The 18,972-nt window shown below is 40.7% G+C and overlaps 1 protein-coding gene across 1 annotated transcript in view; it reads left to right on the top strand.

Moving 5' to 3' along the window:
- Window positions 1-723: 723 nt before the first annotated feature.
- LOC122797084 (vomeronasal type-2 receptor 26-like) overlaps window positions 724-18,972 on the top strand; it is a 594,456-nt gene continuing 576,207 nt past the window's right edge. The window contains exons 1-2 of the mRNA XM_044065881.1: window positions 724-761; window positions 1,129-1,420. Of these exons, the coding sequence (XP_043921816.1) occupies window positions 724-761; window positions 1,129-1,420 (330 nt within the window). The remainder of the gene's footprint in view (window positions 762-1,128; window positions 1,421-18,972) is intronic.

The raw sequence follows: 18,972 nt of genomic DNA, 5'->3' as shown, positions 1-18,972 counted from the left end.
TGCATTGCTTTTCTATATTTTAGTGCCATTTCTTAGGTCATGTTCTGTGAAGATGAAACAAAATAATTTCCCACAGGAAGTACAAGGAAAAGAGGTTGTAAACGCATAAAAGGATCCATGCATGTGATTGTGAATGCTATAGCATATGCAGTCTCATGCTTCAACAAACTATTTACTAGTGCTGCCTACACATGTATTTGTGATCAATGCATGCTCTGTACATGGTTATCTCTACCAAGTTAATACCTACATACTGCATGCACATGAAGGCATAACTGCATAAGGTGTGTAATAACCTCCAACTCTAACAGTGACTATATTACTTCAGTAGGACATAAAAAGACTGGGGAAGTGTATTTAAAGGGCTAATTTCTTTCAAGTAGTGCTAATTAATATGAGAAAATGCTTTTAATTATTTCAAAGTTTCATGTAATAAGGCTATATATGCATCAGAAATGAAAAGTTTATGCCAAAACATGTTAAATATGTATATGCATATGTGTGTGTGTGTGTGTGTGTGTGTGTGTGTGTGTGTGTATATATATATATATATATATATATATATATATATATATATATATTTATATTAATTAGTGCTACAAAATGAAGCTAGCCTTCCACAAAAAAATAAAATAACATGCAAGACGTAATGTTACAAATCAATGAAAAACAATGAAACAAAGTTGGCATTAAGCTAATTTTTTACCCTGAAGTTATGTCATTATGCTTTGCACTCTAGGTATAAAAGCATCCCACTTCAAGTAACTGCTGTAAATTTCTACTACACAAGTAACATGAAAATTTCAAAAGGCACTCTTGGCTTATACATAAACAGCATCTCTAGCAAAACAAAATTGGGTTTAACACTGCTAGAGAATACTGCACATATTTAACTGACTGCTGACCATGAATGTAGATGCTGCTTCATAGTAATTGAAAGGAATGTTACAAATAAGATCCAATGTATTTAAGGCTTGTGGATTACAGTGTTTGTCAAATAACTCTGCTTAAGAAATAAAAAGTATTTTATAAATATATATATATATATATATATATATATATATATGTGTGTGTGTGTGTGTGTGTGTGTATATGCATATATGTTAATGGATAATAATTGGTTTGCAGATTCTACATAGAGACATATCAGTATGTCCTCCTTATGGTATTTGCTATTGAAGAAATTAATCATAATCTATACATACTACCAAATATCACAGTGGGATTCAAGATATATGACATTTGCTATGCTGTAGCCAGAGGTGTTGGGAATGCATTACGATTGTTATCAGGAAAGGAAAACCCAGTTCCAAACTTCGATTGCAAGCCAAGACAAAAGTTTTCTGGCATTGTTGGTGATTCAGCAACATCAACGTCCCTTGCAATAGCAAAAATCCTGGGACTGTACAAATATCCACAGGTAAAATATCAGAATAGCACATTAAACTGTTACAACACATGTTATGTTTTACTGCAGTCGCTTACAGTTAATACATTTTTTTTATTCTTATGTTGTCATGCTGATGCTGCAGATGAAAAGGAAAGAGTAGGAAATAAGTCAACATTACCGATGTTTAAGCACAACACCAAATCATCCATTATCAATGCTTATCAATGTATATGTATTCTTTGGGTCTATATCACATTGTCAAACTTGTATAAGTTCGAACGATGTAATATCGAACCCAAAAGTCTGAAACCGGACAACAACGAAGACACATAACAGTGATTTTTTTTCCCAGGGAAAAAAATCGCTGTTCCCTAACAAAACAAAAAAACATAAACCTTAAACCAAAACTAAAGTGGTGGGCTGTGCCCCCCCCCCCCCAACAAATATACACACTCTGAGATTGCACCACAGTGGAGGAAATAGCAAAGCCCCAAAAACGGCCCACCAATTTTTTTCCCGGGGAAAAAAAATCGATGTGCCGTGGCTTTACTATTTTTGCATTTCGGACTTTTGGGTTTGATATTACATCATTCAAACTTATACAAGTTTGTCGATGCGATATAGACCCATATTCTTTAAATTTTGTGCACTGTTTGAAGAAGATTTGAAGATGACCCTGTCACTCAGTCACTTACTACTAACTGCTGTGTATGCATATCACAGAAGCACACATATGTGTATGTGTGTGTATATATGTATGTATACACAGTACAGCAAAAACATTCAAATACAGAAACAAAACAGAAAGATATAGATGTGTGTGTGTGTGTGTGTGTGTGTGTGTGTGTTTGTTTGCATGCGTGTGTGTGTGCGTTTGTGTTTGCGTGAGTGACAAAAGGCACATTGCTTATGAGGGAAAGAACCATACAGCCACCAGGAAAGGTTGACAGAAAGTCAGCAGATACTTCTGTGACAGAGACATCACAAGACAAGAGTGCAGCTTAAATGTTGCCTTTGAGAGTCACATTAGAATGGGAAATAAGTTATGATTTGACAAAAGTCAACCTTATTGGTTTCTTCTATAACAGCATGAGAAGTTAGCCAGTCAAGGCTTGGATTACATTATGGTGTAAAGTGACAAAAGAAGAACTTTTAGGATATTTTTATGAAAGAATAAGAAATTATACAAGTCAAGGATTGAATCCTATCAACATGGAATGAGGTTACCCAGGGGGAAGCTATAGGTTTTCAAATCAGACTAAAACTGAAAGACACAGAAAAAGGTAGACAGAAAGAGAGTGAGAGAAAAACAAATGTGCTGGGTCTCTGTAGCAGTAAACAGGAGTGATTGCATAGTTTAGAGAGGTAGTATCTTTATGAACAGTAAAAGATCTACATGTAAACTCCTTTCTTCTCTTTGAAAAGGAAAGTATAACATTGTTTCATGTACAAGATAAGTATGAGGCATATAACTGCCAAAACTGTGACCTAAATATGTACAAAGTAAGCAGCTTTGAGTCCAGGAAGGTGGGACATTTAAATCTTTACCTTTTCACTTAAAACAAAAGGTTTGTTATAACATCTAATGTTTTAATCAGAGCCTTGTTATGCTGTTGGACAACACTGCCAAAGTTTTCAAACTGGTTTAAACATTGGTAAAACAGACTACAAACATACATCACATGGTTATGGATAAGCAGATTATTCAGTTTAAAGTTACCGGAGAAATGTTCTTATGCTTTAAAAGTAATATTTGCAAAAAGAGTAATTTAATACTCTAAAGGAACTTAATGAGACAAAACCGAAACAACTTACTGTGGGTTGATTGGACTTATAAAATTACTTCAAGCTAGTTTAGAAAATATCTGATGCCAATGTGGAAAAAATGGGGAAATCTACTTGTTAAGTCTTGGAGGAGGGGGGGGGTTCATGAATGCACTGCAATGTGTACACCCTCTGTATACATGTTGTGGTACCCTTTTAGTATTCAGCAACTGCACTAACACAGTGCTGCATGGTGCTCTAGCACAAAGACATGCATCCCTATATAAGGCTGGCCCCACAGCTGTACTGGCTGCTTATGAGGCAGTCCAGGGGAGAGTCACATAACAGCTAGCCATGTGCTCTCTCTCACAGAACTGCCTTGAGGGAGGCATCTACATGCCGAGCAATTCAAGATCAGTATGGCCACCCCTACTATATTGCAGTATTGGACATGTCTAAAAGGTCATGTTCAGCTGCCTACCACAACTGTTGCATTGGATAATGCCTTTGTGAAGTGCCTTCATAGCATTGCCATCAGTATACAGGTCAGGGGTAGTGGGAGACATAAGCTACCAGGGATATATTTAACTTAAGTGCTTTCATGGCAAGGACATCAATATGGCAATTGGGGGGTGGGCAGAAACACTAGCCACCAGGGATGCTTTGAACAAAAGAATCATCATAGCATGGACATCGCTATGGTATCAGCGATGGTGTGGGGAGAATCACTACATCCAAAGGATAATTTGAAGTAGAGTGCCATAACAGCATGGACTTCACTACTGGGATCTGAAGGTAGGGGAAACACTAGCCATGAGAGATATATGTAACTGAAGTGCATTCATGGCATCAGCAGCGGTAGAGGAATCAAGGACGGGGAACCACTAGACACCCAGTATACTTTGAAATTAAGTGCCATATTGGCACAGACATCACAACAGGGATGGGGGCCAGGGGGAAACACTAACAACCAGGGATACATGTAACTGAACTACCTTCATGTCACCAGCATCAGTACAGGGATGTGTAGAAAAAATAGCCACCTGGGATACTTTAATGTAAAGTGACTTTGTGGCACAGACACTGCTATGGACATTGGGAATGGGGGCAATCACTAGACTCCAGGGCTTCTACAAATATGCCATAATGGTACATAAATTATTATGGTGACCAGGGAGTGAGGGAACCATACGAAGGAAGACAAGTCAGGGGGATAGGTATGTGGACTGTGGTGTGCGTGTGTGTGTGTGTGTGTGTGTGTGTGTGTGTGTGTGTGTGTGTGTGCGTGTGTGTATGTGTGTGCGCGTGTATGTGTGTATGCGTGTGTGTGTGTGTGTGTGTGTGTGTATTTTTTTTTTTTTATGTATAATGTTGTGTGTGAGAGAGTGACTGTAGGAGGGGAATACCAATGCCTATATGAGCAGCAGGTTACCACCATGATGTGCAGGCCAACAATGATCTCAACATTGCAGTATAACTGCTAATCAAAGACATACAAATTAACCAATAATGAGGTCTTACTTCACTGTAGCCTAGATGGTTTACTATCATTTATTCGAAGTGAAGTCGGTCAACGCCACTTCATTCGAAAATCGGAATGTCGACCGTAGGCAATGTCGAACTCTGATATTGCCGAAATACACATCTGACCCTATCTCGACCCATGTTAAAACCTGTCCCTAGGAAGCAGTCAACATGTATTTCAGCAATTCTGGTGTTCGACACTGTAGATTTCGCACAGTCTCGGTCGACCATGTGAACAGTCGACCGACTACATTTCAGGTATAAGATAGTAAACCAGCTAAGTTGCCTCTGAATCTCAGATTATCTCATTGTAGAACCAGGTCCTTTTTAGCATGAGCTGCAAAGCTCAAGCTAGACCCTTTAATGAATTCCCTGGCATGTCTGAGAAGTTGATCTCCTAATTTAGCTTTCATGGAATCTCAAAAAATGTCACATTTAACCTCAATTTAATCTTTTGTAAAGATTGAGTTAAAATCAAATTCATCATTTTATGTACTTAAGAAAATGTTAACTTGATGGATTCAATGTCTAAGACAGTTTGTTAAAATGGCCAAAATTTAGGGTTAACAACACGTCCAGGTGATCTAAGAAGAAACTGTACTGAGTTAAGTACTCAAAGATCAGAGAGAAATCTATTCTAAATCCTAACTTGTATAAAATAAAAAAATGCAGGATGTAAGAATCAATACAAATCAATCAAATTACATAAACTCTTTAATTTCTGTAATGATTTTGAAACATTTTCATTATATAGTTTAACTTGTTAAAGGTCTATCATTTTTTCAGATATAAGACTGCTTTTCAGTTCTTCCATCACTACAGTAAACTCTCAGTTAACCGGAACTCAAGCAACCAGAAAAAAATCGAAGAAATACAGTACAATATTCTTGTGTTGCATTTTCTGTCCCTCCCCCCACACCCACAGAAACATACCTTATGTTTTTAGAGTTTTAAAAAGGAAGATAGGAATAAATTCTCTCTCTCCCCAACCTAAGAACAAGTCAAACCAAGCAAATAGTATAGGGTACAGTATTAGTCAGGCCTATTTTTAACAGTAACTCTCAAGCAACCAGAAACTACAGTTATCTGGCATCCACCAATCCCCATGGGTGCCAGTAAACTGGGAGTTTACTGGAATATAATAGTTTCTGAAATGTATCTAGTAAATTTATGATGGCTCACTATTGCAATTTTGACATCCATAGCTGTAAGTCTGATAATTATGAAAAATTTGCATAATTCCAAGAGTGAGCAGCAAATATTAAAAGCTACAGTAATCTCTTTATTTATTTACTTTTTATTATTTTTTTATTTGTTTATTTTTGCAGTAAATCTAGCCCCATTGCACCCTTAATACTGGTTTGCACCTCCACACCTGTGTATGTATTGCCTCATGTACACAGACAACCCTCTCCTCCTACCACCCAACACTACAACCTGTGAGAGATGCACTTACATAGCCAAAATGGAAGCAAAGCTCTTTCCTTCCAAGATTGTGCTAGACAGTCAAGAGGAGAAGGTTAACACCCACACTACACCTCAAGCAACACATAGCCATTCTAAACCCACACCACCAACACCCACATATAGCAACACTAAATCCACATATGCAGAGGCCCTTAACTGTAACCTGCCCAAGCAACAAGGACCTCTGAAGCTGAAACGCAAACAAACACCAATCACAACCAAAGTGTCACATAGTTCACAACACCTGTGTGCCACCCAGTAACAGCCCCCTAAGGCAAGACAATGTACCTAACACTTTAGTCATAGGTGACTCTATAGTCCGGCACACTGATGTCCCTCTCACCAGGTTGAACAAGGAGAAAATTACAGTCAGCTGCCTGTCGGGTGCCAGGATCTGCCACATAACGCATGCACTCAAGTCACTCCACAACAAGTACAAATATGACTCTGTCATTGTCCATGCTGGAGTGAATAACTTGAGACGTACCTCCCTGGACTACATGAAAAGAGACATGGAAGAGCTCTCGGATCATGTGGCCCAGGCAGGTATGACTCTAGCCCTGAGTAGCATCCTGCCTTCGCCCAGAATGATACCACAATATAAGGACAAAATGATTGACTTCAACAATTGGCTAAGCTTCTGGTGTCATTCAAAGGGGATCCAGTATCTGTCTGCCTGGGACGACATGATTGACAGACCACGATGCTTTGCCAGAGATGGTCTGCACCTGTCGCCCCTGGGATTCAGGTTACTGGCTAAGGCTCTTGCCACCCCTACAGTGCCTTTTTTAGGCAAAGTTCAAAGGACAAAACCACCACCGTAACAGGTACAAGCATGCAAAATCTGAAGGTAATGCTACTCAATGCTAGAAGTCTAAACCTCAAAATGCACTCTCTCGAGGCACTCCTAAAAATGGAGAACATTGATATCTGTGCAGTAACTGAGACCTGGTTCAAGGCTCCAGAGAGCACCCCTGCAATACCAGGGTACAACTCTTAGCACACTTTTCGGCCACCAAAGCAGGACTGAAACACTAAAGGTGGAGGAGTGTCAATATTCACCAAGGATATTCACACCACCAGGCTAGTTGCCCAACACAATGTGCCTGAAATTCTCCAGGTACAACTAACACTAGGTAAGACTGCAATCCAAATTGTAGCTTGCTACAGATCCCCCACCATACCCCAAGATTCTCACTACACCTTTCTAAACATTCTGGAAAATATTAAGATAGAACCAAACACCCTAATACTGGGTGATTTTAACTACCCTGCCATTAACTGGGAAAGCTACTCATGTACCAACACCTTTGCCCAACGGTTCTTGGAATTCATAAATTCCAACGCCCTGGATCAACTAATCCATAGTCCCACCAGGGGCTCCAATATCCTAGACCTGGTCAATATCAACATGGGAAATTGATGCTCCACACCTATGGTCACCCCCTCGTTAATCACGTCTGACCATAAGCTAATCACCCTTAACATCCACATCCCACCCCCACCCCCCAGTAAGGAAACCTCCATAAAAAACTTCTCCAAAGCCAACTTCATGCTACTCAATTCAGAAGTGACAAATTTCATGACACCCATGCAGACGGGAGCTGAAAGTTCAACTGCTGAATCCTACACTAAGGCACTGTACGAGCACATCCACTCATGCATAAATCGTGCTATCCCAAATAGAACCAAGATGCTCTCATCCAAAAAAAAGAAGCCAATCTGGTGGTCCCCTGCCATAAACAAACTTTACAACAAAAGGAAGAAACTGTTGCAGAAAGGAGGAAAATCCCAGGATGCAAAAAACTTCCTTACAAGCCTCAGTAAGAAACTGAGATCCCTCATACAATCCTCCAAAGCTAGTTACGAAAATAAAATTGCCAAAGATTCCAAAGACAACCACAAGGCATTCTATAACTATGTCAAGAATCTAAATGGCAATGCTCAGATCTGCTCTGAGCTAAAACAAATGGCATTAAATATACTGATCCCAAGGATATTGCCAATATCCTGGCAGATCGATTCAGTGCCAACTTCACCCCCCTCTCACCCCCTAAATGGCCCATCTCAATACCGGAAGATTGCCAAATTCCAGTAATAACGGACACACAGGTAAAAAACGCACTTTCCAAAGCTAAGAATACAGCATCCATCGGACCAGATGACATCCCGGGCTGTGTACTACATGAACTACAATATGAACTGGCACCTCACCTAAGTCATGTTTAATCATAGCCTCACCTCAGGTTTCATGCCCACTGAGTGGCGCACAGCTACAGTTATCCCACTCCACAAGGGGGGATCCACCTTGGATCCCAGAAACTGCCGTCCCATCAGTCTGACAAGCCTTATCTGCAAGGCCATGGAGCGTATTATCATGGAACTTATAAACACAGATATTGGCAACCTTCAAACACTGGACCCCACCCAGTTTGGGTTCGTGAAGGGCCGATCTTGTCTCCTGAACTTGATTGACTTCTTTGAATCAGTCTCCAGAGCCATGGACAAGGGTAAGGTGGTCCACACAGCCTATCTAGACCTTGCCAAGGCCTTTGACACCATCCCCCACTCTGGAATCATAGATAAACTTACTAAGCTGGGCATTAATCCCTACATCACCCAATGGGTTGCTAACTGGCTTACTGATAGAACCCACACTGTAAAAGTAGCCGACTCCAAATCCAGCTCCAGACAAGTAACAAGTGGAGTACCTCAGGGTTCAGTCCTGGGACCGCTCTTGTTTGGCATCTACTTCTCTGAAGTACAGGCCAACATTAAGGGACTCTGGATAACAAAGTTCACAGATGACTGCAAACTGGGAACCATTATTGAATCCCCAAATGATGTGGATACTCTACAAAAGGGCCTTACAGAAACAGATGCTTGGTGCCAGAGCCATGGGCTCAAGCTCAATGCCAAGAAATGTATAGTCAACCATACTCAAATTAGGTACGTTTTGAATAAAAATTGGGCGTTTATCAAAGATGATTTTGGAATTTTTAACAAATTAGGTGATAAACCTCAGATTACGTTCAGGAAGGGTAAAAGTCTTAAAACCCTTTTAGAACCAAGGTTAAATGAAAGCCCCCACATTGGCACTGGTATAAATAAATGTGGGAGTTGTAATCAGTGCAGGTTTATCTGCACTGATTCACGAGTTAAGCTAGGCAGTTTTTTGTGTACCATTAAGGTAAAAGCCAACTGTCACACTCATGGGGTGGTATATGCCGCTCTATGTCAAATTTGTTCTGCCTATTATATAGGCAAAACCGAGCGAAAACTCAAGAAACGCATATATGAGCATCAATATGCCATAACCAAACAAGACCAGTCAAATGCTTTAGCCAAACATGTTATGACACATCATGATCATTTTTTTAAATTTACGATCTTGAAACATATAACTCAGGACAATAGAGGTGGCCCCTGGCAAACGCAACTTGAAATAGAAGAGTTATGCTGGCAAATTCGTACGGCATCATATTTTTATCCTGGGCTTAATGATCATGTGTCTATAGGATGTCTCCTCAAGCATTTAGCCTTAAGGAGATAAAATGTGTGTTTTCTTGTTGTTTTAATATGCTGTTTTCAGCTATCTTAATATTGGCTATTGGCTACACATGTATTTTAGTATTTGATTAATGATTTTAGTATTGTATAAAGTTTTAAAGTATTAACACATTTATAAGTATTTGTATAAAATTAAGAGATTTTATTTGAATTTTATAATTTTTCATATTAGGTTATGCTAAGTTACCTAATTATTTTAACTTTTGAATAATTCTTCTATTAAGTTGGATATTTTGTGGCCTATTTAATGTACAATGAAGTGGAACTTTTCCACCCCTCACCTTATTTCCCCCATTTCTCTGCAGTATGTAGTTGTGCTTTTTCCTCCCATTCCTCTGCAGCATATAACTGTGGTTATCAGTTGTTGTGCTAGCTTCATTAATAGGTTTATAGGTGTGTTTGATTTAATTAACACTTAGTGTACTGTTAAAGACCAATTAGAAGACTTATTTAAATGCTTGTAAAATGGTGTTCATTGTTTTTTGTCTTCTGAGGAAGGAGGGTCATTGCACCTTCCGAAAGCGTGTCGCTCAAGTTATTTGGATTAAAGCTTCTGTATTGGGTGTTGAATCCAGCTCATTTTGTGTTCTTGTTTGGTTTTCGATTTCTTGGTTTCCAAATGTATAGTTATCCCCTTTGAGAAAAAAACATGTATCCGTGAATTACCATATAGGTGGCAGTACACTAAACACCAAAAGTGTGATAAGGGACTTGGGGACACAGGTGGACAGCGGTCTCACCTTCGATAACCACATCGCCACAACAATCAGGAAATCCTTCTATGTGGCACATCTCATCACTAGGGGCTTTTCATCCAGAAAAAAGGAGGTCACTGTCCCACTGTACTCATCCCTCATTAGACCTATTATAGAATACAATGCCCCGTTTGGTATGTACCTCTCAAGACATCTGCAACAACTGGAAAGGCCACAGAAATACCTCACTAAAAGAATCACAGGCCTAAAGCAGATGCCCTACGCTGACCGCCTTAAAAAACTCCAGCTATACTCTGTCGCATATCGTCTACTCAGAGGCGATCTTTGCTTAACATACAAGGCCATGTCAAACCCAGCGCTGTTGAACATGCTACACTTAAAGAAATCTCAATCCCTCAGAGCCACTCGCTCCAGGGAGCTAAACCTTGTCATCACAATAAACAAAAAGTACAGTTTTGTACCTACCATAAATGTAGATGTTCGAAGATCCACATTGCTGCAGTCCTAACACTTGGGTAGTCCGCTGTCCCAGTCGGCCCGAATACCAAAGTATAAGGCTGACGTCGGTCAAGGCGCATTTGACTGACATCAGGACGTCAGGGTACAAATGCGCATGACCGACGTCATATCCTCAGTCTTTTCTTGCCCCAGATGTCAGAAGACCCTAAAAAGATAAGGCCAAAACCAAAAAATACCAAACACTCCTGTACCTAATATATGTACAATATATACAAATTTTCAAAATAGAACCCCACCCACACAACCACCCCTAAACACAGAGGGAAGGAGGGAGGGTAAATTGGACTGCAGCAATGTGGATCTTGAACATCTACATTTATGGTAGGTACAAAACTGTACTATGTTCTTCATCTCACATTGCTGCAGTCCTAACACTTGGGTAGAATCCCAAAGCAGAGGTAAGGGAGGATGGCTAAATTATAATGAAGCAGGAGCTGCCAAAATGCCCTGCAACACAGCAGTGGCAAAACCAGCCCTGGATTTAGAATAGAGAGGAAGGTGGTAATGCTTGGAGAAAGTATGCACTGAACTCCAAGTAGCTGCCTCCAAAATATCCTTAGTTGCCACCCCCCTTAGAAATGCTGTTGAAGTGGCAGTAGCCCTCGTGGAATGAGGCCTAATCCCAGCTGGAATCTCCTTGCCATGATGGGAATAACAGAATGCAATGCAAAACCCAATCCACTTAGATATAGTTTGTTTTGACACAGGCTTGCCCTGGGAACTCAAAGCAAAAGAAACAAACAACTGCTGAGACTGCCTAAAATCCCTAGTCCTGCTTAAATAATAACGCAACTGCCTGTGTACATCTAAAGTGTGCAAAATCTTTTGCCCCTTATTTTGGGGATCTGCATAAAAAGTAGGCAAATGAATAGTTTGGTTTAAAGCCACACTAGAAACCACCTTAGGCATAAATGAAGGATTAGTACGTAATGATACCCTATCCTTATGAAAAATCAAAAAAGGCTCAACCGCCATAAGGGCCTGCAATTCGGAAACCCTTCTTGCAGAAGTAATGGCCAACAAAAAAGCAGTCTTCCATGACAAGTATTTCAATTCAGCAGTAGCCGCAGGCTCAAAAGGTTGTAGAGTAAGTTTCTCCAACACAAAATTGAGGTCCCAAGCAGGAGTAGGAGCTCTACGTGGGGGTCTTATATTCTTTGCCCCTCTAAGAAATTGCTTGAACAAAGGATGAGAAAACAATGGTGGGTCACAATCATAGTGAGCTGAAATTGCTGCAGCATGAATCTTAATGGAAGAGAAAGACAAACCTTTGTCCAATAACTCAGTAAGATATTGAAGAGCCACACTCAAATTAGGCTCAGAAACATCCAAATCCTTTGCTGCACTCCAAAATAAAAATCTCTTCCATTTTTCTGCATACACTTTACGTACCAGGTCTTCTGGCTTCCATAATCACATTCAAAACTTGTTGAGGAAGTTGAGACCTGCTGTGGTTCAAAACAGAATATGCCAGGCTGTTAGATGAAGAGAGTGAAGCTTGACATTGAGAAGATGACCGTCCCTCTGAGACAAAAGGTGTGGAATTAAAGGTAAAGGCCATGGAGGCTTCCTTACCAGATTCCTCAGTAATGGGTACCAGTGTTGCCGAGGCCAATCTGGAGCTATCAAAATCATCCTTGGCTTGTCTTGTCTGACCTTTAGGAGTACCTTTGGGAGGAGAGGCAGAGGTGGAAAGGCATACACATGAAGATTTTCCCAACTGAACGAAAGAGCATCCACTTTCCAAGCTGTGTGATGAAACCTTTTCGTGCAAAACTTTGGCAGCTGGTGCTTTAGTGGAGAAGCGAACAGATCTATGTCTGGAGTTCCCCAGGACACTGTCAATTGTCGAAATACATGAAGATCCAGTTTCCACTCGTGGGGATCCATGATTTGCCTGCTTAACACATCTGCTAAGGAGTTCTGTGCTCCTGGCAGAAACCTTGCCTGTAGATTTAGCTGCAAGCTGAGCGCAGTCTCCCACAAAATCATTGCTTGCCTGCATAGAGGATAAGAATGTGTTCCCCCTTGCTTGTTGATGTACCACATGACAGTTGTGTTGTCTGTTAGAATCAACACCTGCCCAGGAAGAAGTAACTCCTTGAAAGCCATTAATGCAAACTGGACTGCTAACATCTCCTTCATGTTGATATGTAGATGCTGTAGTCTGGCAGGCCACTTGTCCTGTATCCACTTTCCCTTCAGATGAGCTCCCCAAGCTATGTCTGAGGCATCTGTCGTTAGAATCTGACTCGCCTCTGGCCGGGTCACAGAGAGTCCCTTGTTTAGGTGACATTCCTGAGCCCACCACAAAAATTCCTTTTGAATGCAAGGTATTATTGGAATGACAGTGTCCAAATCCTGGCAGTGCTGTGTCCATACATTTTTAGATACCATTGCAGCTTCCTCATATGCAGTTTGGCATTGGGAAGCACCAGAATACAAGATGCCATGAACCCTAATGCTTGAAGGACTGTCCTTGCAGTCAGCACGGACTGATGAGATAGTTGATGGAAGTAAAGGGATAGACTCTTTTGTTTGTCCGGGGTTAAAAGGCCATCTGGGCTGCTGTATTCAGTCTCACACCCAGAAAGCACATGTCTTGAGAGGGTACTAGACTGGACTTTATTTCGTTCACAGAATACCCCAGGCATCTTAGCACTGCTATCACATATTCCAGATGCTGAAGAAGCTCGTCCTTGTCTTGAGCCAGAATCAGACAGTCGTCCAAGTAAGGATAGATTTGTATTCCTTTTAGCCTGAAAAAGCTACAACTGGAGCCAGAACTTTTGTGAATACTCTGGGCGCAGTAGATAAGCCAAAGGGCAATGCAGAGAACTGATAATGTGAATTTCCAGCTCGAAACGCAGATACTTCCTGCAACTGAGTCTGATAGGCACATGAAGGTAAGCCTCCTTGAGATCTAAAGTTACCATCCAGTGATCTTTGCCCAGCAGAGGTAAAAGCTGTTGTAACGTCAACATTTTGAACTTGGGAATGTCCAAATAAGTGTTGAGGATAGACAAATCCAAAATTGGTCTCCACGTGTTCCCCTTTTTGGTACTAGGAACAGGCGAGAATAAAATCCTAGGCCCCTTTCTGGCACAGGAACCGGCTGAATGGCCCCTATCTGGAGCAACAGAGAAATTTGCTTGTGAGCCTCTTTTCTTTGTATAGGAGGAATGTCTGGCATGCCTTTGAAAGGAGGCAAGGTATGGAAATAAAACCTGTAACCGTGGTGAACGATATCCAATACCCATCTGTCTTGGGTAATAACACTCCAATTTTCTTTGAAAAGTGCCAGCCTTCCTCCCAAAGGTGCTGCCAGACGAGAAGGCTCTGGCAGCTGAAAAGGCAAGTCATTGGGTCTGCTTACGAAAGGACTGACCCCTGCCCTCACCAGAAGACTGGGCAGGCGAACTGCCTGTTCTAGGCCTAAAAGAACCTTGAGCTCTGCCCCTACCACGTCTAGATCTACCCCTAGACTGAGAATCATAAGAAGGATAAGTCCACCCCTTAGTAGGCCAATTTCTACTAAACTTTGGAGGCTGAACCTGCAAAAATCTTTAACAGTCTGCATAGACTTAGCCTTGTCCTCCATTTTCTTTAAAACTGCTTCCACAGGCGCACCAAATAACACATCAGATTGTAAAGGAGCATCTAAAATCCTTGTCTTTACATGTTCAGCTAAATTCTGATCCCTCAGCCAGGCGTGCCTCGAAGAACAGAACCAGTGGCTGCCACCCTCGAAGAGGCCTGTACAGCATCAAAACCACATTGCAAGGAATGCTTACCCACCTGTTCAGAAACATGAACCAAATCCTGCAACTCTTTACACTCAATACCTTCCGCCAGAGCATCCACCTTAGACTTCAATTGTGAAAGGAGATAATTTTGGTATTTCAACATGTGAAACTGGCAATTCAAAGCCCTCATGGCTAAAGTGGAAGAAGTATACACCTTTTTCCCCCATCTATCCAAAGCCCTTGCCTCTTTATCAAAAGGAACAGGATTTTTAACAACAGAAGCCTTAACACCTTTAGGGTCCTGAGAAACAGTTTCTGGGTCTGCCCTAGGACTCTTAAAAAGATACTTATGAGCTTCAGGCACCCTATAATACCTGTCCGGTTTAACTGGGGCAGGAGGCAAAGAATCAGGGTTCAGGGAAGCCTCTGCAAAAACATCCTCTACCACATCCAGAACAGGAGGTATAGCTAAAGGCCTATGCTGGGGTAGAAACAAAAATTCCCTAAGCCTTTTCCTAGAATCAGAGAAATCTTGACCTTCCCATTTAAAATGCTCCCTCATGGAATGAAGAGTCTCTGAAAAGAAAAATCCTTAGGAGGAGAAGCCAAGGTGTAGAGTCATCTACATCAGAATCAGAATAAGGAGGATACTCCTGCAAGTCTTCAGCCGAAGACTCAGAAGCCTCCGAACACTGCTCAAAACTCTCAAGCTCAGGTTCCACCCTAGGCCTCTTATCAGGGGGGGGTAAAGAACCTCTAATCATAGTAATCAAATCTTCTGCCATTTTAAGCATATGTTTCTTAGGCAGAGACCCTGAAGAACTAGGGAGACCCCACTGAAGTTAACCCTGGCCGGCCTCTAGAAGGAGCCTTGGAAACAGAAGGGAGGGCCTAACCACCTTAGAAAGGGAGGGAGAACAGCTACCTGAGAAGCCCCTTCAGCCTGGCCTACCTCCTGAGAGGACACATCTTGTAACAGTAAAGTCTCTCCCTGAGAATCCAGAGGAACTTCTGGTAGAACCACCGGCTCCACCGAGCCCTCTAAAGAACCGGCGTCCGGGACAGACGGTTCTTCCACCCTAGGCTTCGCTGCTTTGTCTTTGCGCTTTTAGAAAGCGGCGCGGAGCATCCGACGGCATGTTGTAATTACAACGCTTCCCAAAAACTAACCTGGCACAATCTAATCTTCTCTTAATAGTGCGTTTGTTAAATCTAGCACAAGAGCAACAGCCAACAACGTCGTGCTCAGGCCCTAAACAAGGTATACACAATGTATGGTAATCTCTATGAGGTATCTGTTTCCCACAAGAAATACAGTTATTCACTTTTTCTGACATCCGGTTAAATACTGAGGCAAGAAAAAACCAAAATATTCCCCAACGGGGTACTTAGCCAACTTTGATTCGGTCTGAAACTCCGACTTCAGAAAATTTCAGAACGCCAACCTGCACTCGCAATACTGCTTCTGCATCGGACCATGCGGCAAAAAAGACTGAGGATATGACGTCGGTCATGCGCATTTGTACCCTGACGTCCTGATGTCAGTCAAATGCGCCTTGACCGACGTCAGCCTTATACTTTGGTATTCGGGCCGACTGGGACAGCGGACTACCCAAGTGTTAGGACTGCAGCAATGTGAGATGAAGAACATCATGCTGGAGGGATAGGTTCCTGACCCAGAGACTCCCCAGACTCTGGAATAGATTGCCCATACATGTCAAGCAGAGTGCCTCTTTGGTCCTCTTCAAAAGGAACCTTGACAATTGGATGGGAGAAAGGAAATTCATCCCAGGGATCATGTCAGTCACCCTGCTAGTCAGGGGTCCAGGGAAGTAAATAGTGTGGGAAGAAATAGCCATGGAATTGTTATGGCTAGGCTTGTATAGGCCCTAGGGCTGATAGCCTAGTACCAACCTACTGGCCCAGTCGGACTTTCTGGGTAAACAAATCAAATGTCAAATACAATCTATATTATTATTATTACTACTTCACTGTACCTTGAAGTACATGGAATATTCCATTAACGGCACTTTCAAATTTGTGATACATAATCACTTCAGTCTTGTTTTTCCCAGACTTGCATTTTCAGGTCTCACAGTTACAAATGATTACCGCTGTGACAGATATTAGACAATTTATTTGATGGCAACATGGAGATCAGATATGTAAAATAATTATATATTTGTCAATTCTATTTTATTTAAATGTTATATAAAAAATGTGCATAAAGGGTGAAAAATGAATCTTGAAGTGTTTTAATTGGAATAGTCACACCAGATTTATCTCCATGTATTATGCTGCAACAAAATTTTTATCTACTCTTTGCTAATATTGTCCCATTGCTTCTCTTCCATATGACCCCTTGCAATAATGCAATCTGGGCTTATGATTTATAAAAAATAATTTGCATTTATATGAAATATGTATGCCATTCAAGTTTCATAATAGCATACTAGGCACCACATGTAATGAAAAAAAAAAGTTTTATAAAGAGTAGATCCCTGAAAAGATAACTTACAAAATTGTTATGGTATAATTTAACACAAATATTTCCTTGTCTGACTAAAAAGACTGAAACATTTTACACAATGCGTCTCTTACCTGGACCCTAAATGTAATCACTACCATCCAATCTTAAGATAAAAAGACAACTAAAGATTTCCTGTAATTCTCCATGCTTACACTTATCAAGGGTATCAGAACTTGTCAGAGATTTGGGATACATGGCTAGGCTTAAAAAGGCCCTTGTGGTCTTTAGCCTATTAAACACCTATGAACCTAAAAACTTTTTATTTTATTTAACATTTTGTTAACCGGGAAAGTCCGACTTGGTGCAAAGCCAATTTTCAGCAGAGGCCCAGGCTCCAGACGCATGTCTTTGTAATGTGGAAGTTAACTGGAGCACCCAGAGAAAACCCACACAAATGCAGGGAGGACATGCAGACTCCGCACAGAAGGCACCCCAGCCGAGAATCGAACCAGAGAACCTCTTGCTGTGAGGCGACAATGCTACCGCTGCACCAAAAAACATTATTACCCCCTATAATAATCCTAGACCTCTTTGATCTTCCAATAGATTGCTAGTTCAAACTATCAAAACTAATAACTCAGCCGGAGACTCTCTGTTTGCCAACTCTGTAGGGAGAACCTGGAACTCCCTCCCAGCTGATATTACCCTACATACTACCCTCAGTCAATTTAAGAAAAGACTCAAACAGTATTTGAAACTAAACTGGCTATGTCAATGTATCAAATCTGACGAACGCTCTTCTAGTATGGTGTTAAAAAACTGCAATTTAGCTTAGTTGTGTTACATATCCTGGTCTTATACCTGGGTTTTCTCAAACTTTGGAACTGTATAACTTGTTATTTAAGTATGTAACCAGTGTGTAAATTGTATTAAGTAATCTTATCTGCTTGCACCTTGGAGCTTTTCTCCCTGGGCCTCTGCTGAAAATGGACATGAATCCATTCGGACTATCCCGGTCAACAAATGTAAAATAAATAAATAACATTCTAGCAAAGTAAAATTTGTATACTGAATTAAAAACTATCTTAGCTCACATGCTAAACAAGAATATCTAAACTTGTATAATTCAGTCTGGTCCAGTAAAATGAATGTAAGGCATTACATATAAACACTGCTACTGAAAAAAAAAAAAGAAAACAGCTAACTAATTTATTAAATTCCAGTTGGTTATTTATTTTAGTAACTTCTACTAAACAGAAATCTTAAGTAATCCTCCAGAAAGTGTAGATCACCATGTGACTGATGGATGACATATGCATTTATTAGTAGCAAGTTGTGGGACTCAAGGATGTAAATTACAGAATTTGAACAGAACAGTAACTCTAAAATATCTCTTCATAACCAACAGTATCCCATATTTATTTATTCATTCATTCATTTGAATTTATTAACTGGCTGGGTGAGCAGGTCCGGAGACCCTTTTTAATCATGACCTGGGCCACAGGATAACTGCAAATACATTCAAAATCTTGCAGCCAAATATATCAGGGTTAACATAATGTACTACAAGTCAATTACAGATACATTAATGTACACAAAGCAATTACTAATACATACATGGATACATTTGCATTCATGTTACACTAGCTACATATGTCAGAAATGAGTTAATTTATAGAGCAAACGACAATAGAATCACTAAATGTAACAGAAAAAAAACATTGACTAGGTCTATTATAAAGTAAGCTATGCAGTGTTTTAATATGGTTCTACCTCACATAAACGAAACACCAAAACACCGACAAC

Source organism: Protopterus annectens, chromosome 3.part0 (assembly GCF_019279795.1).
Source record: "Protopterus annectens isolate FY-2018-M chromosome 3.part0, PAN1.0, whole genome shotgun sequence".
Lineage (NCBI taxonomy): Eukaryota > Metazoa > Chordata > Ceratodontiformes > Protopteridae > Protopterus > Protopterus annectens.
This window is presented reverse-complemented; position numbering and strand designations above follow the sequence as displayed.